The following is a 24,489-nucleotide window of genomic DNA, read 5'->3' as shown; positions in this document are numbered from 1 at the left end:
GTAAGGCAGCTCATTTGATAGAATTCAACACATACCCTATATCCGGCCGCCACCACCAACCCCCATCCGCTCCCCCTCCCCCTCCCCCTTTCCCTCTCTCCCTCTTCCTCCATATCTCCCCTTACTTGTTCACTCTTGTATCTTTATTAATATCTTTTTATTATTTGAATATGAAGTGGTAGTGGGAAAGGGGAAGGGGAAGGAGAAGGGGAAAGGTGGGTTTTCTTTTAATTTTTAGTATTTTTTCTTTATTTTTAATACAGGTAACCTATATAGTAAGTTAATTTTTGTGGAACAACATTCTTGGTTAAGTGAGTCAAAAGTTGAGATTATTCAAGATTAATCAAATATTTGGATTATTGTAGGAAAATGAGAGAAAGATTGGACTATTTGGGTAATTTTTTCTAATAATAATAATAATAATAACAATAATAATAATAATAATAATGAGACCTTTGTAAAGAGGAAATAATGTAAAATTAGTGAGATCAATTAAAATAAAAAGTGGTGTAAAATGAGATTGACAAAAATACTAATAAGGTGTTAACAATCTTCAACTGTTGCCCCCTTTCATTTCCACAAATCCTACTCCCTAAAAACTAAAAACTAAAACCATATTCTCAGTGCTTCTTAGAAACCATGTTGCCCACCTTCATTCCCACTACGTCACTCCCTAAAACCCATCACCCTAAACACATTCTAATTGCTTATTTTACTAATTACTAATCAAGTTCGGTTAACCACATTTTCGGGTTAATCTCGGGTGTGGATTATGGATCTTTTTCGGTGGGATTATGTCGAGTACCTATCGGGTTAAAGACGAAGTTGAGTTGTGATCGTGTGTAAATTGAGTTCGATTAACAACATTGGGTACACAGGTCAACATTAGGGCGAATTTCTGTCGATTATAGGTCACTGCACCTTGGGTCAACCAACGGATCGGATATAAGTAGATTTCGAACGGTATTACTGGTCAAGTTTATTTTTTCAACCCTATTTTCAGCGCATTTGACAATATTATGTTTTTCGATTATCTGATCTAAAAATTTCAAAACTTAAACCGAATCGAAAACCATAATTTAAAAAAAGGGACCAGTCATTAGATGAGGACCAAGGAGAGACCTAGCATGAATACATAAAGAATACTGTAGGTTCCCCTCCCCTTATATACTTTATATATAATCTCTCACCCCTCATCGCCTTCTCATCTCACCCTATTCACCACCGATTTTCCCCAAATTTTCTACAAACCCTAAAAACACACAAAGCCGAGTTTCCGCTTTTACCGTTTTCCGTTCTCCGTTCATCACCCGATTTTGCAATCAATCATTCCTTCCTCCCTCAACTCCATCATCATCTTTTTGGGTTGTTTTCTAATTTTACTATCGAAAACCCTAACTTCTGATTTTTGTTTTCTTTAGGTTTGTAATTACTAATTGAGGGAAATTTATTTTCCTTATCCTTTTAAGGTTGTTTTAGGTGAATCATTTTGGGGTTTTCGATTATTGAATTCAATTTCTGATCTGGTTTTACAATTTTGACATTTCAAGCTAAGAACTTCGTTTATCCGAAATTTAGGAAATTGCTTTAAAGATTGATTGTATATTATTATATTAGTTTTTTTTGGGCGAAGTGTTGAACTTGTTTTAGATCTTTGTTTAGAATAAACCCTAGAAATTAATAAAACAAAAATTCCCTAATATCTAAACTCTGATTTTCCACTGGAAAATCAATTATTGGGAAGAAATAGTGGGTTGACAAGTTTTTTCTTGGGGATTAAATTAGTGAATTGAAGATCAAAGAGGAAACAAATGGCGGGTGGAGGAAGCAGGAAAAACAATGAAGCTTCAATTACTATTATCAATTCAAATGGTTTTGCAGCTCTTGATACTTTAAGGAAGAAGAAAAACAAGGATAAGAGTAAGAGTGGTAGTAGTAAGAGCTCTTCTAAGGTTGCTGAGAAGGAACAGGAAGAGACTCCAGTTTATTGGCAACCCACTCAATTGAGTGCTAAGTCATGGGCAGATGTCGAGGATGAGGATGATGATGATTTTTACACCACTACTGCTCCTTTGCAGTCTCCTTGGGGTGCTACAGCTTCGCAATCGCAGCCCGGCAAGGAGGCCGCTGGTCCTGAAGAGGTTTGCTTCCTTTTTTCGCTTTGAGATGGACTACAACAATATCGTTCCATTATTTGAATGCGATTAAGCTGCTTACGCGTCTATACCATTTAATGATAACAAAAAATTTCCAATTGATCCTTTTAGATGGTTGCTGTAATTAGTTTTGTTGAGTAAATAAATATGTCGCTTGTTCGAGTATTTTACTGGATTGTCTATTTGTTTTCGGTGGCTGATGAGGAGTTTAACATTCTATGTTTATATAGAGAAAATTTTCAGTAACAATCTAGAAAAATCTAACTTTTGTCAAAAAGTACCTAAAAACGTATTTTGTTTAAAGATTACCTTTAACGGTTTTCATCCAATTTTTCTGTTGTTGCTCTCTCATGAATATCTTGTGATTACGCCTCTTTAAATTTAATTGCAGGTTCATTCACTGACTATTGTGATGAACCCTAATTTGCGATTGAAGCATGTTCATTCTCCAAAAATTAGTCGTGCCCTTCTGAGTTCTTCCCCTTTAAAATCCTTTGTGTTCAAGCTTTGAAAATCACGCTCCTTCTTCATCTATGCTGTTAAATTATTCATCTACTTACCTCAATTGTATCAAATGGCATCATAATCTACTGGTAATTGGAATAGAGATTCATGTCTTTTTGGTGTTTCATGTGCAAAGAGGGTGTCACGGACAAGGGAAAATCCTTCTTCAACTATGTAGCAATAGCTAGTTGCTAAGTTGATTAAATTGAAAGCTTTGTTAAAGCTATGTAATGGAATTTTGTGTACCCAAATTAAACTAGAATGAAAAAGCTATGATATCTCAAAATTATATTGAAGTTAATAGATTGTCTTAACAAAAAAAATGTTCTTGGTAGTTTTTGTCAAAAGATCAATTTTTCAGGTATTTGTAGACAAATTTTCCTTTTTTTATAATATCTCGAAATTATATTGAAGTTGTCCATTGAATTTTTGTTTTGTAATGCAATATTAATATTGGTTTTGTAATGCAATTTTTGTGGTGTATCATTACTCTGTTAGGCATTAAGGCATAAAAATATTGGTCATTAGTAATATCTATTATAGTATTACTGTGATGATCTTGTTATACTTTTGCAATTTTAAGGTAAGAAGGGTTTATAACGTTGGAGCATTAGAATTTAAGGGTCTATCTTCATTTGCACGCTGCCACATGACAGAGCTGAAAGTATGTGTGCTGTAACTGGGAGTTTTGGTGTGCACTTTTGTCTTCTAGAGGGAGTCAAGCAGTTTCGATTCCATTCAGGTTCCTTTTGGATCTAATTATGATATGCGTTTAATGGTTAATAGGGTTGATTTCATGAGCGTACATGCGCTAAGCTTCTCTTCCACAATGAGAAAACTTATGCTGATTCAGTTTATCACAGTATTCCATAAGCAACATCTTTCCCGTGATATCACTTGTGGCGTGAAATTATGACTTGATAAAGATTCATTTTATCTCGGTATTCTATTTCAAATTTTGTGGTACAAGTTTGAAGATTTTAGTTAATTGTAACTTTTAGAATCTTGCACAGCTTAAATAGAAGTTGCGGATCTTAGTGGCTACAAGTTAAAATAATGGCTTAAAATGGGGACATGATTGAGTGATTTTAAATGACATGCAAGGGAATGACAAATTGAAAATTAAGAACCAAATATCTTTCTTAAAACGGATTTTTTTTTATTGTTCCTCTTATGCAATGTTGAAGAAATGTATTGGGTATTATTCTGTTTGGGATCCTCTTGATTTTTTTGCTCTTTTTGTTTTTTGTTTTAACTTTTTGTTCATTTTAGCACTTGTTGAATCTGGTAATGGATGTCTTTACTTTTGATATCAATCCTCTTCATTTTTATGTTCTTTTTGTTTTTTGTTTTGCCTTTTTGTTCATTTTAGCACTTGATGAAACTGGTAACTGATGATTTTACTTCTAATATCAGGATAGTGAAAGTGAAGATGATATTTTATATCTAGATGATGAGGAGATTGAGGAAGAGCATGAACATGAAACAGAGGTTCCTGTACACCCAGATCCAGTGGTTAAGAAAGTGTCTGAAGTCCCTGCTCCACCTAAAGAAACCGAGAGGCAGCTTTCAAAGAAGGAAAGGAAGAAGAAGGAACTTGAAGAGCTAGATGCCCTTCTTGCTGATTTAAGATTCCAGAGCAACAATGGTCAAGGTATTTTTTTTTACTTTTTCATTTATTCACAGTGATTTATATGGCATCCTTTGCAAGTGAAAGAAGAAAGGAGATAGGAAAAAGTGGTTGTAAATCGAGTTGGTTGATCTGCCGTAAACTCACTATGTCCCCTTCTTATAGTATTTTGTTTGTCCCTTTTGACTTTGCAACACTTCTATTTTTGACAAAGGGGTCATAGGGCTCACATCCTCTCTCCTCAGCTTGTCAAATCTCTTTTATCTACTTGATATTTTCTCCCACCATATTGTATACACCAACCACAAAAATTAAAATTCCCATTGTATCGCTATCCTGCAAAAGCACTCTAAAGAAGCTACAAGATATATTTTTCTTTGATTGTATATTGATTTTTGGATTTGGAGGGTTCTCTATTCTATCAAGGTGATTGTGAGGAGAGGGTGAATGTTGTCACTTCAAATAGGAGCTCATCAATTGAGAATCAAATGCGAATTGGCATACTCTTTTGTTATGGATGGATGATGTCTTTTCTAGTACTAGTGCCAGTTTCAGAAATAAAACGTGATGTCAATCATTTCGATTAAAAGTAAAACATTGAACAATGTTTCAATTCGTCCATGCTGAGTTTTTATATTTTAAAATTGGAAAATGATGTCATCATTTGACAAAGTTGATCTAAATCACATTTAAAGCACATTTCTATTTTACACTTGATTCTTTTTAGAGACGATTGCATTTCTAGTCTTTTTAATTTTACTTAGTTTAAGACCCCTAAAAATTACTATTTAGTTATCTACCCAAATACTCTAATTATTCCTTGAGATTTGAATAAAAAGTCTGATTTCAAATGGTTTATTTCAGAATTATTCGATCTTCTGAAGTGTTTATGTCGTTGTTTGATTCTATTATGATGATTGCTTCATTATATTGACTATTCTGCTCCTTATTTGCCTTGATCAATTTCCTAATGAACAAAATTAAGTCTTAATTAAGAAACTTACTTGTTTTGCTCTTTACAAGAAGCTCACATCATTAGGCAAATGCATCTTAGCTTTTTCACAGAACTGAAATAACTTGAAATATATGAACAATTGTGCTACCCATACTATTCTTATGCCTATACTCTTTTATTCCACTCAAAAATATGATTATGAGAAGTCATTGAAACGGAACAAATCCCATATGCTAACTAAAATTCAAAATAATCCCATTACAAATGCTAACTAAAACTTCTAAAAACTGTGAATCAAAGAATTATGAGTGATGAGTAGTATCATACCTAAATATATTTAATCTTAACAATTGAAACGAGTATGGTTCAATCATTCAATGGAATTATAGTAAGAAAAATAATTGTAAGTTTAAACAATTACGTATTGAGTAGTGACTCTTAACACATTTAGTCAATTACCTATTATATTGAAACAAATAAAATTAATTGAAACAAACTTAATTAAAAAAATTAAGTAAGAAAATTGCCTAGCCAACTTAGTTGTAATTGCTTTACGCCTTGTGCGTCTCAAGCTCAGGCTTGGGTGAAAACGCCTTGTTAAGGTGAGGCAAAGCCCACTGCAAGAGGCGTGCTCCTTGGGAGCCTCCATGCGCTTCACGCGTTGTGCGCTTGGGTGCCTCCATGTTGAGCTGGCTAATTAACTTATGTTTGTTTGTTCAAAAAGAAATAAAATTCAAAACTAAATGTACTTGAATATGAAATTCAAAAGACCACCGCTTTAAGAAAAATAAAAAACATGCGAAGAAGAAAATAACTTTGGGAGTTCTTCATATTTTCATTATAATTGTTTTGTGCTAAAGTGCTGCTTACCGCAAGAGTAATGAATGTTTTCAAGCTTGTTAATACTAAAACATGAATAGCATGTTGTTTGAAGTATTATGTATGTTCTAAAATTGAGTTTTTAAGCTTTAGCAAAAAGTGCGTCTCGCCTAAAAAAGCTTAATCCTTCACCCTGCATTTTTCGCCTAAGCTCTAAGGACCTTTTGCGTCTTGGTACACCTCGTGCTTTTTAAAAACTAACCTAGCAAGCAACCAAGAAGAAATTGAATGCAACTTAAAAGCGACCATCAGAATTCGATGACTGTGAGCAATGAGGAGTCAGAATTCAAGTACTCCTAATTGAGTTAGGTGATAGGCACTGATTGTGTTTTGAATTTCGTAAAAATAGGGAAAAAAAATCGCAAAAGGGTTTTGAATCTAGACTCATGGTTCTCAAAGTCGAAGCCTTAAACTCATCTAACTTTTTCTCTTGTTTTATACTAGTGGGTTTTTTTAAAAAATTAAGGGTTGTCCATGGCTTGCCTGGATGCCCCCTATGTTCGTCCCGTTACATATTTGGTCTTTATACATGAAACTGTGTCTTTGATTTTCCAACTGTCTTGTTCTTTAAAACTTTTACGAGGTCAATTTTCTTGACGTATGTGTGCTGTTTAAAGTTTAGGCATTTCATAGAGTTCAAAACCACTAGTTTCTTACATAAGAGTGTTTGCAGATGCTGGACAAGATAAGAGAACAGAGGAGTCAAAGAAAGAAGGCAATTCAGAGAATGGGGAGAAGAAGGACAGTGGTGCTGCAGAACCTAAAAGTGCAAAGAAAAAGAAGAAGAAAGACAAGGCTTCCAAGGAATCTAAGGAAACTCAAGATCAGCCTAATAATACCCCAGAGGTGAATGTTGAGCCTACTGAATCAGCTGAACATGCAGAAGAGGATGAAACATCTGTGAACGTGAAAGAAAGGTTGAAGAAATTGGCTGCGTCTAGGAAGAAGAAATCGAGCAAGGAGATGGCTCCTGTGAAAGCAGCAGCAAGTGAGGCTGCTGCGAGGAGTGCAAAACTTGCAGCTGCAAAGAAGAAAGAGAAGAACCATTACAACCAGCAGCCTGTAAGGTAAAGCATCAAGGATTTTTTATCCCTTGTACACAGGTCAAATGTACGCTTTTGCTTGTTTGTTGGTGCACAAAATAAGGTGTTGGGAATGAATCTGCTCTACTTATTTTTGCTTTGGACAACCTTGTTTATGTAATAGTCTAGAACAAATCATCCATTTTTGGAGTCTCAGATCTTTACTACTGCCTACTTTGTAATGTGGTAATATTATCAACAGTTTCTCATGATAATAATCTTTTACTAAATGTTTACTTGAATCTGGCTGATCAGATACGGGTTATGTACATTTGTCTCCTTGTGAGGATGATGTTTTTGGAAGCCAGTTTTCTGAATGTTTCTCATTGTGATTTGTGATTTGTGATTTGTGATTTGTGATGTTTAAATCTTAATGCTTCTGTTATTTAATTTGTTTGGTGTTGAGTATTCTGTTGTATCTTTGAATTTACAACGCAACATTTTTGAGAGATTTTGGTCATAACTCAAAATGTAGCTAGTTCAAAGAGACATGGTACTAACCTCTAGGACAGTAACCAGTACTGACGCGAGACTTCATTATTTTCCATTCCTTTCTTTAAGCAAACAAAGATCAAATATCTGCTTTCTCTCGCTGAAATCAGATGAAATGACAGAGCTGCAACAACGCGCAATGTCGACTTTCACCATTCATCAGATTCAACCAATTCACCACCTTAAAATTACTGATTAATGCTTGGTATCTTACCAGCTATGAGTATTTTCCAGGAATCTCTCGGCTAATTGTGTTGCACTCTTCTGGATGTTCATGGTTCCAAAACAAAACCGACACAGACCTGCCCTTAATTATAAGGTCTGGGTACATTTTTTGATCCCCAATGTCTAAAAACATGATAGTTTCCCGAAATTCCTCCCTTTTCTTTCTAAAATGGTATTCACATAGTGTTGGTTTTAGGAAGGGAAACATTTAGAGAAATGTCTATTGTTTGTTTTGATGAAAATATGAAACTCCGTGAAACTCAAATGTAATCTTCAAAATGAGTCACCTTTTACTGCCACATTTTCCGAGAACATTTTTTTTTATAAATACTTACTATATTTACATTCAATTTGATTATTGATATTAAATTGTTGAAATTATAATGAAAATGTAATACAATTTAGCCAAGAAACTTGTTAATTACCGATCAAAATCATTGATAATTATACATGATAAATAATAAACACTTAAGTGAATAACAATGGCAGAAGTAAAACCAATATCCTTTCAAGTTTCAAACATATAAACCTCCTTTGACTATGATTACTCAACATAAAATTGTTCCCACAATCCATTCTCATCACAAGGGAAAAAGATGAGATTAGGACATCCCAATATTTCCAATGTACTTAATTTTGGAAAATACATCTTAAACTCATCCCAATCAATGCGCAACTCTGGCAAATACCTTAGACGTACTGTGTGCACCTCTCTAAAACTATGCATTTCCATATCCAAATCCCACAATCTGCCCCCTCTAATATATAGTTTTTCTAACGAATTCTCTGAATCTTGACTTATTAACCTTAACAATCGCGACATTGTATGTTCTGGAGCAGCTTGAAGCTCCAATTTCTTAAGACTCTTTGGAAATCTTCCTGATGTTCCTGCACTTGGACTCTTTATTGAACTCCAAACCCACGCAATCTTTAGATTTGTGAGCTCATCCATTTCATTTAGTATATCCAAATCATTACTTGTTGGGAAGTTCATTCTTCGTGTTCGAATCGTCAGTTTCATCAGCTTCTTTAGCCTTAACAACTCACTAAATGAAGCAGATGAAGAAATAGTACTGCTTCTTTCCTGATCTGCATTTTCATTTCCACTTTCGTTTTCGTTGTCATTTTCGTTTATGCCCTGTTCTTCTTCTGGATTTATAACAAATCCTTTTAGCACTCTCAGCTCAGTTAATGAACCAATTCCTGCAGGAATATGATCAAGCAAATAACACTCTGATAAGTCTAAGTGTGTAAGCTGCTTTAATGATTGAATCCCTTCTGAAAGAGACTCCAAATTGGGACATCCCCTCAGATCCAAAACCTTCAGATTGTCCAGCTTATAAACAGAATCCGGCAGCTCTACGATTCCTGATATCCCTTCAAGACTCAAGAAGCATACATGCCCCATCGACTTCAACAATCCCTTAAGAGTGTCCATTTCCTCGACCATTATGTACCTTTTGGGATTATTATCCCAAATTCCAAGGTGCAACGCTTTAATGTTATTCCTTTTTGTAGGGATACGGTCTGATGTTCGAGCATCAAGCGTATTCTCAGTTTTGTTGAGCACTAAAGTTCCGGCCAGATATTTGATCCCATCTTGACCTTCTTTAAAAATAAATGATTCTACACGCTCAATGAATGTTGGTCGTCGAGTCATAACTGAACTTGAAGGTTGCAGTGGTTGTTGTTGAGGCTCTGGCTGCTCATGCTGTTGTTTTTGTTGCAGTATCGACAAGGAGCCTTTATTGTTAATATGAATATTCATGTCCTTAACCACCATGTTAAGAACATGTTTATTCATCTTGTACCTATTGTACAACTTTTTCTTGCCAATAGTACGCTCAATAAACCCTTCTGCAACAAGCTTACCCAACATCTCAGCACCCTCAATCGAATCCTTAATCAAATCCATACCGATCCATAAATGGATTGGTTCTCTTTTCTTCACCTCTATTCCAGCAGAAAACAAACAGAAACAGATTAAACATCTTTTTTCGTTGTCATGAAGTTGCCCAAGTTTATCGCTGTTTGGATAATCATCATCAGTTAAAGCTTCATGAGTTGATTCACTGTCTGCTGCAAGTGCACCACTACTCGGTAAGTCAACGACAGGAGAAGATTTTCCGGCAGTAGAAAATTTGGTCCTGGATTTGATATCATTGATGTCTGAAACGAGGTTTTGGTAAAATGAGGCATTTATATGGTCAAGATCTATGAATTTTTGAAGGGTAGATTGGATTTTATCAAACAGTTTAGGAATAACATTTTCAGGACAAGAAGATGGAATTTGAGGATGTTGTAGTGTTTTCAAAATGTTGTTGATGAGCGGTGTAAGTTTAGAACGAATGTTTGGTAGATTATCTGGCTTTTTAGCGTCGCGAAGTAACTGTGGTAAAGCTTTACCATCTTCAATCAGAGAAGATATTAAAGGGTTCACAGAAGAAGAGATGGACATGCTCAAATTAGGATGCTAAAGAGTAATGGAAAGGATTAAACGATACAAGGAATTTCCAAAGGTTGCTAGACTTTTGTTAAGTTGACAGCATAATTGCATGCTGGCTGCTAATGAATAAGTTAATAATAAATGCTTAGTATTATTATTAGTTATTTCCCGATCTTTAAACATCGACCTCCTCTTCATTTTATCGTCACCCCTAATAAAATTACGAATTTGCCTCTAGACTTAAAAAATTACGAATTTGCCACTGGACTTAAAATTTCTTATATATACTCCAATCACACTAAATAACTCCTTTATCACACTCAAAAAACAAAATTACAACATAAAATTTTTGGAGCAAAAACTAAGAAATTCAATCCGCAAACAATTAATCGAGGTAATTTTATATATATTATTTTAAATTTTTTTTAAAAACGTGCGACTGAGCCGCGGTTTTCCTACTACTGAACCGCAGTTGGCTCGCGGTTTTCCTGCGACTTCCTAATTTTTTTTTCATTTTTTCCGAATAATTATTATTATTTTTATTTATATTATTATTGTTATTATAATTATTATTATTATTATTATTATTATTATTATTATTATTATTATTATTATTTAATTTTTTTTTTTCGTTTTTTTGAATAATTATTATTAATTTTATTTATATTATTATTGTTATTATTAATATTATTATTATTATTATTATTATTATTATTATTATTATTATTATTATTATTAGCGAATTTATCAATGATAACCCTGTAGTATAGCAATTTATCAATAGTCGCTTTCGTTAGCCATAGTTAATCGATTCCAACTAACAGCTTGTTTAAAATCGAAGAACGTTTTTAGAGAGTTTTTAGAGAGATAGTACCGTGTTTGAATTCGTATATCATATAAGGACGCGTCTGAAAATTCAATATATATAGGGTCGCGATAAAAATGTTCGGGATTATAATAATAATAGTATTATTAAGTGCGATTTACATTTGTTAAGCAAGTTTTAAGTCCAGTAACAAATTCGTAATTTTTTTAAAATTAGGGGCAAATTCATAATTTCATTTGTTTAATAACACCCTTAAATGTTCATGTCTTATTACTTTATATTAGGGAATCGTGCAACACAACCTGTAACATGTGTAGTCAACTTGCATATCTTCGCAGTTGTCGCATTCACGTATTTTGGTAGTTGTAATGTTTATGCTACTAAATTATTGAAATATTTAGTCTCTTTGGATCTCTCATATTATATGGGTGAAATTTATTAAAATGGGGAAATAAGACCAAAAAAAATTATATGATAAAAATAAATGGTTGAGATGCAGATAGAAAGAGAATAAGTTTGCAAATAAGATTAAAAGAAAATGATCAGTGGAGCCGTTGCCAAAAAATAGTACAAAATTAGTGGGACAAATAAAAATAAAATCGACAGGAGCAAAGGCAATAAAGATAAATACGGCAGTTTGGTCCACACAAAGGAACATCATATCATTAAGATAATTTGGCATATTCAAATAAGTTGCGCGTTAGTTGTGATGTAAATGCACCCCATAATCAATGATTTTCATACTTGAATATTATATCCAATGAAAGTTGACCAAGACTGTAATGCCAAAGCAGTTACTTGCATTTTTGAAGTGGTGAAAGTCGACTTAACAAAAGATGCAAAAACAGAACAAACCCCACTTATAATTTTGTTGTGAGATTGCACCATCCATGGAGAATAAAGCCATAGACAAAGTGATAAAGATATGGGAAAGCTGGGATATCCGTATCTTCATACTAATAAGTTTGTTTATCCAAGCATCTCTCACATTTCTTGCACCCTTGAGAAAATCAAAGTCAAGCAGCATTTTAAGGTTCACAGTTTGGATACTTTATCTATCAGCTGATGCAGTGGCATTGCTGGTAATTGGGTTTATCTCTAGTACTGAAGATGATCCGGGTAAAGCTGCAGAAATGGAGCTCCATGCATTTTGGGCTCCATTTCTTCTTTTACATCTGGGTGGTCCAGACACAATCACTGCTCTGGCTTTGGAAGATAATGAGCTGTGGAATCGACATGCTCTTCAGCTCATTACTCAGGTACTCATAACCTGTTATGTTTTTTTCCAAACATTTCGGCATAGCAATTTATGGATACCGACAGTATTGATGTTTGTGGATGGATTAATCAAGTATTTTGAGCGTACTTGTGCTCTTTTTTTCGCTAGTACTGATAGTTTTCGAGACTCTTTGGTGGCTAAACCCGAACCAGGGCCTAACTATGCTAGGCTCATGGAAGAGTATTTTTCTGCTAAAGGTGCTCATATTCCTACTGATTTTGAAGGTAAAGATGGTCGTTTAGAAGGTAGAGATGAAAACGATTCAGATAATTCTACAACTGATCGACAAACAACAAGTTCTGTGATCATAAATAGAGATCCAGAAATGGCTGGAAATTCTCTTATCGATCTAGAAAACGAGGAGAAAATGGTTAGAGAAGCTCATCGTTTTTATGAGAAGTTCAAAGCCCTCTTAGCAGACGGTTTTTTAAGCTTAAAGGACAGAAAAGTAAGTCGAGACTTTTTTGTTCGTAGTCTTGGCAATGAAGCGTTTAGGATCATCCAAATCGAACTTAACTTAATCTATGATGTGTTCTTTACAAAGTTATTTTTGGTGCAAAGAAAACGGGCTTTTGCTCGAGTTTTCTGCTTTTTTTCAGTTATTGCATCCTTAGTGATCTTCTCACTCAAAGACAAAAGCAAATATACAGCAAAATTTGATATTGTAACAACATATGTGTTGCTTGGTGGAGCTATAGCTTTAGACATTTGTGCTGCTCTTATGTTCATAATATCGGACTGGTGGATCATCATCTCTTCAGATGATAAGCTCAATAAGTACATAAAATCTCTTATGACATCGGTTCTTAAGGGTTCGAGATGGGCAAGATTACTCCATCAAAGAAAACGATGGTCTAAATCCATCCCAAAATACAACTTATTAAAAAGATGCTTCAGAAACCCCCCCTCGTTCTTCACTTCCAAGTTATTTTCTAGCATAAAGAGGATACGAGACTTTGTGATTGAATTTCTTTATGTAGAAGATCATAAAGCTAAGGATGAACTCATCGATTTCATGATCGAAGAGTTACAGAGTAAAGCCAAACTAGCCCCTGAAATAGAAGTTGCCAAAGAAGTGTGTTCTGCTAGAGGTAATTTAGCTTTACAAGATGATTATTTCCTTGCATCTGAATGTTTAAGTCCTTGGACATTAGATGTTGATTATGATGAAAGTCTTTTAATATGGCACCTTGCTACCGACATCTGCTATTGGACAACCGATGAAACTAAGAACACAACACCATTTGATTATCGAAGTATAAGCAAGTCGATCTCAGATTACATGTCATATCTTTTATTGAGGCAGCAAACATTAGTATCCTCCGTTGTGGGTATGGCAGATAATCGATTTGAAGATACTTGTGCGGATGCAGAGAAGTTCATGAACCATAAGAGAATCAACATCAATTGGATGTCGGAATGTTGGTCTAATACGAAGAACTTCATCCGTGGTTGCTGTCGTACATATAACGAGACTCATTTTGAAAGTGTGGAGGATCAGTTCTTCAAGCAGTTCAGTAAGAAGGTTCTAAATGTAAAAGCAGATGTAAAACCAATAATAGCAAAGGGGGATAAGAGTAAATCGGTGTTGTTTGATGCCTGTCGTCTTGCGAAACAATTGGAGATGTTTGGGGAAGATAAATGGATGATAACGAGCAAAGTGTGGGTAGAATTGCTTTGTTATTCTGCTGTACGTTGCTCGCCAAGATTGCATATAGCACAGTTAAGCAAAGGTGGGGAGCTTATTACACTGGTATGGCTTTTTATGGCACATCTTGGGTTAGGAGAACGTTTCTTGCAAAACCAAGGCTTTGGGTGGACTAAGCTTATCATTCAGAAATGATACTGCTGAAGAATTTCTGCTTTGTGATTTAAATTAGAGATTCACCTGCACTTGTTTTGTGTAATTTCTTGGGGAACATTAATTTATTGTAGTTAAATTTACATTTCGGAGATTTGTTATTGTTTATGTGAATTTCCTGTTTTTTTAATTAAATTTACATTTTAGAGATTTGTTAAATTATAGTAAATAATTATAAGCCCACTTACATATGGTGTTGTGTTCTTAGTTTCATCTTGTAAGTCCACGTACATCCACGTACATCTTACACTGTTTTTCTTTCAAGGCTTCACATATTACTTAATAATTGTCTATGAGTTGGTGTTATGGTGTATAGTATATCAAATAGTAGCACATTCCCAAAAAGCAAAAGAAAAAAAAAAAAAAAAAAAAAAAAAAAAAAAAAAAAAGAGCAAAGTCTCTCAAGATAATAATCAATAAATGACATAGAATTAACATCAGCAACCATAGGATGTTTGATACAGAACAAAAATCCAAATAAACTTCAACCCACTTGCAAGGAAAACATTTTGATTATTCCCACATAAATCTTTGATGAGAATTTTCAATCACTATCATTCATTTCACGGGTTTATTTAATTCACTCACACAGCAAACTAAGCATTACTTAATCCACAGGCAGATGGACAAGATGGGAAAGCCATCATAACATAGTCGACAAGGCAGATGTGACCATGTGTAAGTGGGCTTACAATTATTTGACTTTTGCTTCTTCTTGTCTATGTTATAGATGTACGTTGCCAATTACAAAACATAGTCACTATTTTATAATTTGGTGGGCACATAGACAATATCATTCAAATAAATTCTAAGTGTAAATTTTACTAGACTTTTGATCATAAAATTGTTCACAAATTTACATTACGACATATTATCATATTTTTAACTGACAATACATTAAAATGTATGATGTGAAGAAAATGAGATTAAACAGAACAAGCATAACTATTAAATTTATTAAAAGATGATTTTCCAATCAAAATAAACTAACTTTTCATTATCGTTCTAATGGTTTAATACTGATTACCAACTACCAAACAAAGCGCTTAGAAATACTCCTTCCTATTCAGCCTAAATGTCTCATTTCCATTTAGGGTCAAGTCATCCTAAATGTCCCATTTCTATTTTTGGCATGAAATTTTTATCCTTATACGGTTATACCCTTACTTCACTTAACTTATTTACATTTATACCCTTATTAAACTCAATTAATTTACTCTCTTTTTTCCCTTAACAATCCTAATCTAAACCTTATTTAATCACTCCCTTCCTTTTTAAACCCTAACCTACCCACCCCACGCCTGTTTACCCATTTCCCTTTATCTTCCTCGTCATCTTCTTCCTCAAACCAATCCTCCATTGTTCTTCAAACCCTAGATCTGGGTTTATGTAATAGTCTGGGTTAAAGTGAACCGGATAAATTCACACAAATATGAATTCCGGTCCACACCTCGGACATTAGATTAAACCACTTCTAGGACCGATGACGTTCTAGTGATAAAGAAATAAAATAGTAATGATGAAATAACAAGACATCGAAAATCTAAAATTACAACTTGAGACCTACTGGCCTCTTCAAACCAAATACATTCCGATTCAAAATGTACTTACTGAAATAAAAAGAAAAATAATAAAGTTCGGATGGATAAAATTTTAATAGTACTACAGGTTCTCACACACTAGTCCCCACCTGCAAGTCAATCTACTAGTCATCGTATGAAAACATCATAGCAAGTTCCAAAGCACATAACAATACACGTCAGAGACAACATACAATGTATTATATGAGTTACACACAAGCAATGAGTTCATCCTAGCATGCGAAGGCTCTATTAGTTAAATGTCACGTTTGACTTTCCAAGCCCCAACTCCTTTCGTTGCCCGTCCAGTTCGGGTCGACAGAGTATTCTCAAAATCTGGGAGGAGTACACAAGGGAGAGCTAATCCCAAGGCAACCTCCGACCTAAGACGTTGCCCGTCCTGTTCGGGTCGTCAAAGGCAAAAGTATGCATACCCCCATGGTGACCGTAAAGATCCAAAACTGCCATGGGAACAATAACAATGATATTTCAAATCCAATTAAATAGCCTCATTTGGGTAACTACACAACCATCCTCAAACTCCAATTTAAAACTCTTTACAAATTATTTGGGGGTTTAAATTTTATGTGATACACAACATCACAATATAGAATGAGTACAACATTACTTTACATAACCGATTACAAATATGTGGGCTAAGCGTGTACCTTAGTAGCACGATTAAAGCAACTCAAGCACTTTGCGATTTGAATCTCAACCTCTTATGAATCGAAGTCCTAAACAAAACACACATACAAAAATCACGTATTAGAACGGGTTTACACATTTAATCCACTCCATACCATTAAGGCACTACTAAAACTTTATATTTTTAAATGATTTCACCCAAATTTCAAAATTTCCAAAATTTAAAATCTAACCAGTAACTTAAACGACCATTTCGGACAGTTTATAAAATTTAAATGAAAAATCTAACTTCACCACTGCGTCCGGAAGGCATCAATTACCTTGGGTACCAAATTTCATAATTTCTATCATCCATGATAAGTGAAACGACAACAAAACACACTCGACATCTCGGATCGAGGCGCGACTGCCGAGACAGTAGCTGCTGTCCCGTTTTTTTATATATTTTTTTTAAATCATTAAATCCTTTTAATCTCATCCTTATAATTACATGACTAAACCGCAATACATACCAACCCACATTCACTACTACTAATTGAATCTCAATAGTGAACCAACCAAAACTCTTAACACTTACACAACTCAATATATATATATATATATATATATATATATATATATATATATATATATATATATATATATATATATATGTATATATATATATATGTATATATATATATATGTATATATATATGTATATGTATATATATATGTATATATATATGTATATGTATATATATATATATATATATATATATATATATATATATATATATATATATATATATATATGTATATAAATATATATATATATATATATATATGTATATATATATATATATATATATATATATATATATATATATATGTATATATATATATATATATATATATATATATATATATATATATATATGTATATAAATATATATATATATATATATGTATATATATGTATATATATATATATATATGTATATATATATATATGTATATATATATATATATATATGTATATATATGTATATATATATATATATATATATATATATATATATATATATATATATATATATATATATATATATATATATATATATATATATATATATATATATATATATATATATATATATATATATATACATCTACTCATATCCAAAACTTCCTTTTTAACACAATTCATAATCAAGACATGTAAAAAAAATCATCCAATTAAAACATTCCCATAAATCATAAATACAATTTTTTTTTTCTTTAAATATTGAAGAAAATCATGAACCCATAAGTTGTGACAATTAAATAAAATAATTCCACAACACTTAATTCTCTTAACAAATTAAGATTTTATTAGAGAATCATAATCTAAAAAAAAAACAACTTCTTCAATCAAGATATGTTAACACAATCCTTCAAGCAAATTAAATTTTGATAAAGGATTATGAACTCATGAGTGACTATATAAATTGACCCATATATTTTAATTCCTTCTAACAAATTAAAATTTTTGTTACACCCCGAGATTTTCTGACGTCATTAATTAATATTTTAATGACTTTGGGTATTTTATAATTATATTAAATAAATTTTGAAGTAGTTTTAATAAATTCATTTCATATGCGAATTTAAATATTAACATATATTTATATTAAAAATACAATTAATTTCTAAATAAAGAGGTTCGAATCAAAATTATTATTTTATTAATATGTGTGAGTACACAAAGGCGAGTCTCTTAGTTGAGCCTCACAAGAAAATGAATCTAGATTCAATTAATAAATGAATAAAACATAATAATAATAATAACCATGATAAAAAGGGCACGAAACCCTCGTTGCTTCCCCACAAGCCGTCACTCCATCCCTCACTCAATTCACGCGTCACTCCCCCCTCTTCCCTTCTCTCTTTCTCATCTCCCTTTCCCCTTATTGTGCCGCCACCAGCTAGCCTCAATCAGCCGCTCACGACCAGCTCAGTTCACCACCACAGGTCGCCTGCCTTTCCCCCCCACCGTGAGCAGGGTCATAACATCGATAGCGCTTTTTAGTAGTACCATACCCAAGAAACACACATCTCACTGCCCGTGGTTCAAACTTTGTTCGGACTCTAGATGGAAGATGAACATACACAACACACCCAAATATACGAGGAGGAAGAGAGTGAGAGGAGGGAACAGGAGTAAAGGTATTGAGTGTTGCAAGAGGGGTCTGGAATTTGAGGATTTTTGTGGGAAGTCGGTTTGTGAGATAGGTAGCAGTAGCAATAGCCTCAGGCCAAAAATGGAGAGGTACATGAGTGTCAAACATGAGAGCTCGTGCTATGTCAAGAAGGGTACGGTTTTTGCGTTCAGCAACCCCATTTTGTTGAGGAGTGTCGGGGCAAGATGTTTGATGAATAAGACCGTGTCCAAGAAAAAACTGTTTCATTACAAGAGAGATATATTCACCCCCATTATCTGAGCAAAGGATTTTAGGTTTTGCATGGAACTGAGTGAGAATCATGTTATAGAATTTTACAAAGACATCAAAAACCTCAGATTTGTGCTTTAAAAAATACACCCAGCACATGCGAGAACAATCATCAATAAATAACACAAAGTATGAAAAACCATGAGAGTCAGTATGTGGGGCTGGGCCCCATACATCAGAATGCACTACCTCAAAAGGGTTAAGGGCACGAGTATTACTAGGAAAATATGAATGTTTATGACTCTTAGCCAGTACACAAGTTTCACAATCTAGAGATTCAGTACAACTATGAAGTGAAGGAAAAAGATGTTTTAGATAACCTAAGGATAGATGACCTAAACGACGATGCCAAGTCCGCAATTGGTGAGCAGGAGATCCATGAGCAAGCATTGCACCACTATTTTGAATCACCTCATCGACATAGTATAGTCCACTTCGTTCAGTACCACGCCCAATGATCATCCCCGTTTGAGCATCCTGTACAATACAATTTTCAGAGGTTAAAAGCACAGTACAGTTTAAGTCCTTGGTTAACTGACTAACGGATAATAATTTATGAGACAAGCTGGGAATTAACAAGCAATTTTTAAGATGAAGAAAGGGAGAAATATTGACTGCTCCAGCTTGGGCAACCGGTACACACTCCCCATTAGCCGTTTGGATATGTGTTCAGGTAGTAGGATGGGTGGATAGAAAATCACTGGGATCGAAGGTCATTGTATCGGTCGCCCCACAGTCAAATATCCATTGAGATCGACGTTTATGGCTAAGGAGACTTGTGGAGATTTGGTGATGTGGGCTAGAACTGGTATTGGGCTTCATATTTGGGCTGAAGGGTTTTGTAGTGGGAATAGGGTTTGCTGGGTTATAAAAAGGGTTGGCGGTAAGGGTTTTGGTGTCCCCCTTTCTCTCTTCCTCCCTGACGGCTGGACTTCCTCTCTCTTCCTCGTTCTGATTTTCGCCGTTGTAGCCCACCTCTCTTGTGGTTACTGTTTCTCCTTCCCCTTTACCTGATTTGCTGCATGATGAGTTGGTTTGGTCGGCAGTAATTAGGTGGGCCTTGCCGCTGGTCCGGCTTGCCGGTGCCTTGGTGGCGGCCCGCCGTTTCTGTAGATCATCCCACCACTCAGGGTATCCCACAATCTTGAAGCATCCTTCCCTAGCATGCCATGAACCACCACAATGAGTACATCGGAGTTTACTCCGGTCATCTTCTTCTCGGCTTTTCTGGAAGGATTTGTTTCTTGTGGCCAAGCCCGATCCAATCTCTGAGGGATTTGTTCCCAGTGATAAGACGCCATTCATAATCCGCCGGCGTGCTATTTCTCGTCTAATTGTAGCGTAGGCTATCTCCACCGTCGGTAAGGGGTCACTGTTGAGGATTTCTCTCCTTTCTTTGTCAAGATTATCATGAATTCCAGTAAGGAATTGGTAAAGCCATTGTCTCTGTATGTATCTATTAAACTCGGTTATGTCTTGTGAGCATTTCATCGGATTTGGCATTCTCCGGTCAATCTCTTTCCACAGCATGTTTAGTTTACCATAGTAAGTTTCAATAGCGTCATTGCCTTGTTTCATTGTCGCTGCCTTGGAACTGAGATCAAAAATTTGAAGTTCATCCCTTCCATATCCCAAGAGGCTTTCGATTCCTAGCCATAGACTTTGTGCTGTCGTATAATCTAGGAACTGATTGACAATCTCTCCATCTATATTCTCAATTATCCATGATATGACCATGGCGTCTCTTTGTTCCCATTGAGCGTAATTGGGATCTGATGGGGGTGGAGGGGCGGCAGTGATGTGGCTGAGCCGCCCTCGACCTCCAATGACCACGTGCATCAATTTGCACCATTTAGTGTAATTGTGATATGTAAGTTTTTCTGAAATTTTGACAGAGGTTTGATTTTCTATTTGGTTATGTGCTTTGTTAAGTTTTTGAAACATCTGGAACATCTGTTCCAATTGTTTCAAGGACATTGGGTTATTGTGTGTTTGTTCTTCTGGAAAATCAGCCATTTGCAGGTAAGAAACGGTAGATGATGAGGCCTTTCCGGATCTAAACCCTAAGACTCTGATACCATGAATATTCGATGATAATGAAGTTTTTGTTTCTGAAAATTACAGTTCTTTTTCTTATTATTATTACAGGGAATGTATGTTTAATATATATACATAAAAATTAACTGGCAAAATAATAACTGCTCAACAAAAGATAACTGCCTAATAATGTGACTGCATAAACTACTTTCCAATATCTCCGCCATCAAATAGAAAACAGTAAGTTATCTCATCTTCATGTAAATGGTGTTGGATAAATTATAATACTCCATTGGATATTGATTTCTTTATAATGTTCATTTGTCTTTGTTGATAGGAAGGACCGAAGGAGTCTACTAAATAATGATGAATTGCTTAAGTTGGCTAAGGATGTGCTCAAGGACTTACCTCGATTTTCAGATCCTGAACGTGATGCACGCGATTCAGTTCAAATCCAACAATTTATCATTGACAAAACCACTGAAAGAGAGGAGATTGTTCATATGTTGCTACAAGTCGACGCCAACCATGATCCTGCTACTGCGTCAGTTGTTCCGATTATTGGAAATACTGGCTCCGGTAAAACTTCCCTTGCATTGCTTGTCTATCATGACGTTAGAATTACTAACAATTTTGATAATCAAATTTGGATTGACGCCTCTCGTATCATCCATGATACTTATGATTTACTTCGTGAAGTTAAAAATGAGTATTTTAGGACTCATAGTACATTTGAGTGCGAAACAAAAAAATGGTTGATTGTTTTGGATGATTTCCAAGAAAAGAATCCTTCCAAATGTTTTTGATTTATTTGAATTTTTGTTGATTTTCATTCGGTGTAAACCTGGTAGCAAAATATTCGTTACTTCTAGGTGCACATCACTGAACTCCGACCTCTTCCTCTCATCGCCGACTGCTAAATGCGCACCATTTCTATTACTTCCACCTAGCCGGGATAACTGCCTAGCTACGTTTAAGAGCATAGCATTCAAAGGAACAGAAGAAAACTTTTATTTGAAAGACCTTGGTCTTAAGATTTTTGACAATTGTACTGATAATCTACATGCTATACGAACCATAGCTTTTATCCTTTCTTCAAATACTACCCCAGAAAAGTGGCAGTATCTCAATTTTATCTTGCTCCCGAGTGTAGAAAATCCTTTTGATTCTATTAGCTTTATAGTTCACCTCATACGAAAACAGCTCATTGAATGTAAATCGCTATTTGACTGTGATTTCAATTATCGTAAAAGGCAACTTGACTGCAATTCGAAAATCGTGAATTGCTACTTCACCACGATTTAAATGACGAGGTAGAACTGCAACTATTATGGAAAGCACAGAAAAAATTTAGCGGTGGTTTTTTTGAGGAGTATTTTCAGACACTTCTTAGGTGGGGAAATTTTGTTGAAGATATCAGCAGGAGCAGTAAAACAAGTGTCACAGTGTACTACAAGGCTGGGGTTTTAATGCATGAGGTGATGAAATATCAACATCTTGTAAGAGATGATATTCGTTTACTGTATAGCCCTACTGAGGAAGTTGATCATAAACTAATTCGACATGTTAGCTTTATTGTGGACTCCTCTTGGGAAGCTCCTTCCTGGCTTCTTGAAGCTAAACAATTGAAGTCTCCCCATTTTATTCCAAGTAAATCATGCAGCTTGACTATGATACCCAAAATTAATGAAATACTGGAAAATAAAATGGAGTTGAGAGCTTTAGATCTAGCCATTGTTAATTGTAGAAGCTGTTTAAATTCTATAGGAAAGTTAACGAACTTAAGGTACCTCAGACTTGGTGCTTCCTCTGAATTTTTGCCTGAATGCATCACATATATAAAGTACTTGCACACTTTAGACCTACGCCACTCTGGGGTTCAACAGCTACCAGATTGCTTTCATGAATGGTCGAGGTTTTCGTTAAGGCAATTGTATGTCGGAGATAGATTAATCGATCTACCTCCTAGGTTTAAGGAATTTACAAATCTGCAAAACTTGGATGTTTTTATTGTAGGAAAAAACAATGAGTTAATCATAATGGTCAATTTGTTCCAACTAAGTGAAAAACTGAAGATCCAGTATCAAATAGGAAAGCAGTTTCTGAAAATGAAAAACTTTTAGCAAACTTGGAGCTAAATGGGTTGTCATTAGTGTGGTCATCTTCAAATTCAAAACCATTTGGTAAAATTGACCAAAAGAACGAAGCTTTGGAGTATGAGTTCTTGCAACCACCTCCTACTGTCAAGAACTTGGTAGTTCAAGGTTATAACAAGGTGAGTTTTCCGGGATGGGCCATGAACCGATTCTCATCGTTGCTTAGTAACCTTGTATCACTGCATGTAAAAGACTGCAGTAGCTGCCAGTATTTGCCACCCTTTAGTACTATTCCAAATCTTGAGTATCTTCAGCTTTGTGGTCTCGATGCCTTGGAATGGATAGAGAATTGTGATGACAATATTATTGATGCTTCTTCTGTGAAAGCATTCTTCCCATCCCTTCAGTTTCTCGAGTTGGTTAATTTGCCCCAACTAAAGGATGGGAAAATTTTAACAAACAAGATGTCTCCCAGAAGGTTTTCAAATCGCTTTCAGAACTAAGGATAACTGGTTGCCCTCACTTGATGTCATTACCTTTAGTTCGAAGAGTTGAGACTCTGAGAGCGAGTAACACTCACGCGAAACTACTTATAAAACTTCTAAATGGCCAGGAATCAGAAGTACCTTCCACCCTGAAGGAGCTGCACATCAACTCAGTTCATGAATTAGAGTCACTTTCAATCACTATGCCTTCCTTACAAGCGTTAACAATTAAAAAGTGTAAAGAGTTGATCAATGTGGTTTCTGAATCTACAACACTTCTCAGATGCATAGAAATTCAGGATTGCAACAGATTGAAAGACATATTGCATGTATTGCGTAATTTCTCTATCCTTGAAGAACTTAAAATCGAGAATTGTCAAGAGTTGGATTGTAAGGCATTGACAGATGACGTTGATGAAGAGATCAGAGGTAATTTAGGGGTTGTTTGGAAAGATCTTGAGAGTCTTTGTTTGTTAGAACTGACCAACATCTTTAAATGGGAATTCCTGCTAAGTGGCCTCAACTGTTTCGCAACACTTCAGAAGCTGTCTCTCAATTGGGATTATAAGTTGAGGGTTCTTCCCGAGTCAATTGGGCAGCTAACACAGCTTCAATGCCTTGCCATTCGACATTTTCTAAACTTGGTGAATCTTCCCGAATCACTTGGTCAGCTTTCTTCGTTACAAAATATGGTGATTTAGTATTGTCCCAAATTGAAACAGCTTCCACAATCATTTCATAATTTCAAGACTTTGCGACGATTCGAGATAAGAGAATGTATTGTACTTAAGAGAAGATGTCAGCAACCGGATGTCGAAGATTGGCCCGTTGTTGAGC

At 34.8% G+C, this 24,489-nt stretch overlaps 4 protein-coding genes across 4 annotated transcripts; 3 read left to right on the top strand and 1 right to left on the bottom strand.

The window, feature by feature from the left end:
• The first annotated feature begins 1,172 nt into the window (after window positions 1–1,172).
• On the top strand, window positions 1,173–7,448 carry LOC130804774 (DEAD-box ATP-dependent RNA helicase 42-like). Its single transcript, XM_057669364.1, has 3 exons — window positions 1,173–2,141; window positions 4,077–4,314; window positions 6,798–7,448. The coding sequence occupies exons 1-3, from the start codon at window positions 1,812–1,814 to the stop codon at window positions 7,193–7,195; spliced, it is 966 nt and encodes a 321-aa protein (XP_057525347.1). The 5' UTR covers window positions 1,173–1,811; the 3' UTR covers window positions 7,196–7,448.
• An 825-nt stretch (window positions 7,449–8,273) lies between these two features.
• Window positions 8,274–10,494, bottom strand: LOC130804773 (uncharacterized). Its single transcript, XM_057669363.1, has one exon. The coding sequence runs from the start codon at window positions 10,379–10,381 to the stop codon at window positions 8,468–8,470; it is 1,914 nt and encodes a 637-aa protein (XP_057525346.1). The 5' UTR covers window positions 10,382–10,494; the 3' UTR covers window positions 8,274–8,467.
• Window positions 10,495–11,839: 1,345 nt separating this feature from the next.
• On the top strand, window positions 11,840–14,707 carry LOC130804344 (uncharacterized). The gene has a single exon (XM_057668748.1). It carries the CDS (start codon window positions 12,086–12,088, stop codon window positions 14,315–14,317), a length of 2,232 nt encoding a protein of 743 aa, XP_057524731.1. The 5' UTR covers window positions 11,840–12,085; the 3' UTR covers window positions 14,318–14,707.
• Window positions 14,708–20,951: 6,244 nt separating this feature from the next.
• LOC130803720 (disease resistance protein RGA2-like) lies at window positions 20,952–23,670 on the top strand. The gene is made up of 6 exons (XM_057667920.1): window positions 20,952–21,056; window positions 21,183–21,187; window positions 21,409–21,825; window positions 21,944–22,349; window positions 22,454–23,040; window positions 23,163–23,670. Exons 1-6 carry the CDS (start codon window positions 20,952–20,954, stop codon window positions 23,668–23,670), a joined length of 2,028 nt encoding a protein of 675 aa, XP_057523903.1.
• Window positions 23,671–24,489: the final 819 nt, after the last annotated feature.

This window comes from Amaranthus tricolor, chromosome 17, assembly GCF_026212465.1.
Source record: "Amaranthus tricolor cultivar Red isolate AtriRed21 chromosome 17, ASM2621246v1, whole genome shotgun sequence".
NCBI lineage: Eukaryota > Viridiplantae > Streptophyta > Magnoliopsida > Caryophyllales > Amaranthaceae > Amaranthus > Amaranthus tricolor.
Note: the sequence above shows the minus strand (reverse complement) of the source record. Positions and strands in the feature narration are given on the sequence as shown.

Excerpts from the sequence above, each read along its gene's own strand:
- LOC130804774 (XM_057669364.1), top strand. The coding sequence starts at position 1,812 with ATGGCGGGTGGAGGAAGCAGGAAAAACAATGAAGCTTCAATTACTATT. Across the intron at positions 2,142-4,076 it reads AGGCCGCTGGTCCTGAAGAG|GATAGTGAAAGTGAAGATGA; the intron begins GTTTGCTTCCTT and ends TTCTAATATCAG. Across the intron at positions 4,315-6,797 it reads CCAGAGCAACAATGGTCAAG|ATGCTGGACAAGATAAGAGA; the intron begins GTATTTTTTTTT and ends GAGTGTTTGCAG.
- LOC130804773 (XM_057669363.1), bottom strand. The coding sequence starts at position 10,381 with ATGTCCATCTCTTCTTCTGTGAACCCTTTAATATCTTCTCTGATTGAA.
- LOC130804344 (XM_057668748.1), top strand. The coding sequence starts at position 12,086 with ATGGAGAATAAAGCCATAGACAAAGTGATAAAGATATGGGAAAGCTGG.
- LOC130803720 (XM_057667920.1), top strand. The coding sequence starts at position 20,952 with ATGTGCTTTGTTAAGTTTTTGAAACATCTGGAACATCTGTTCCAATTG. Across the intron at positions 21,826-21,943 it reads GAGTGCGAAACAAAAAAATG|GTGCACATCACTGAACTCCG; the intron begins GTTGATTGTTTT and ends CGTTACTTCTAG. Across the intron at positions 22,350-22,453 it reads TTGACTGCAATTCGAAAATC|ACACTTCTTAGGTGGGGAAA; the intron begins GTGAATTGCTAC and ends GAGTATTTTCAG.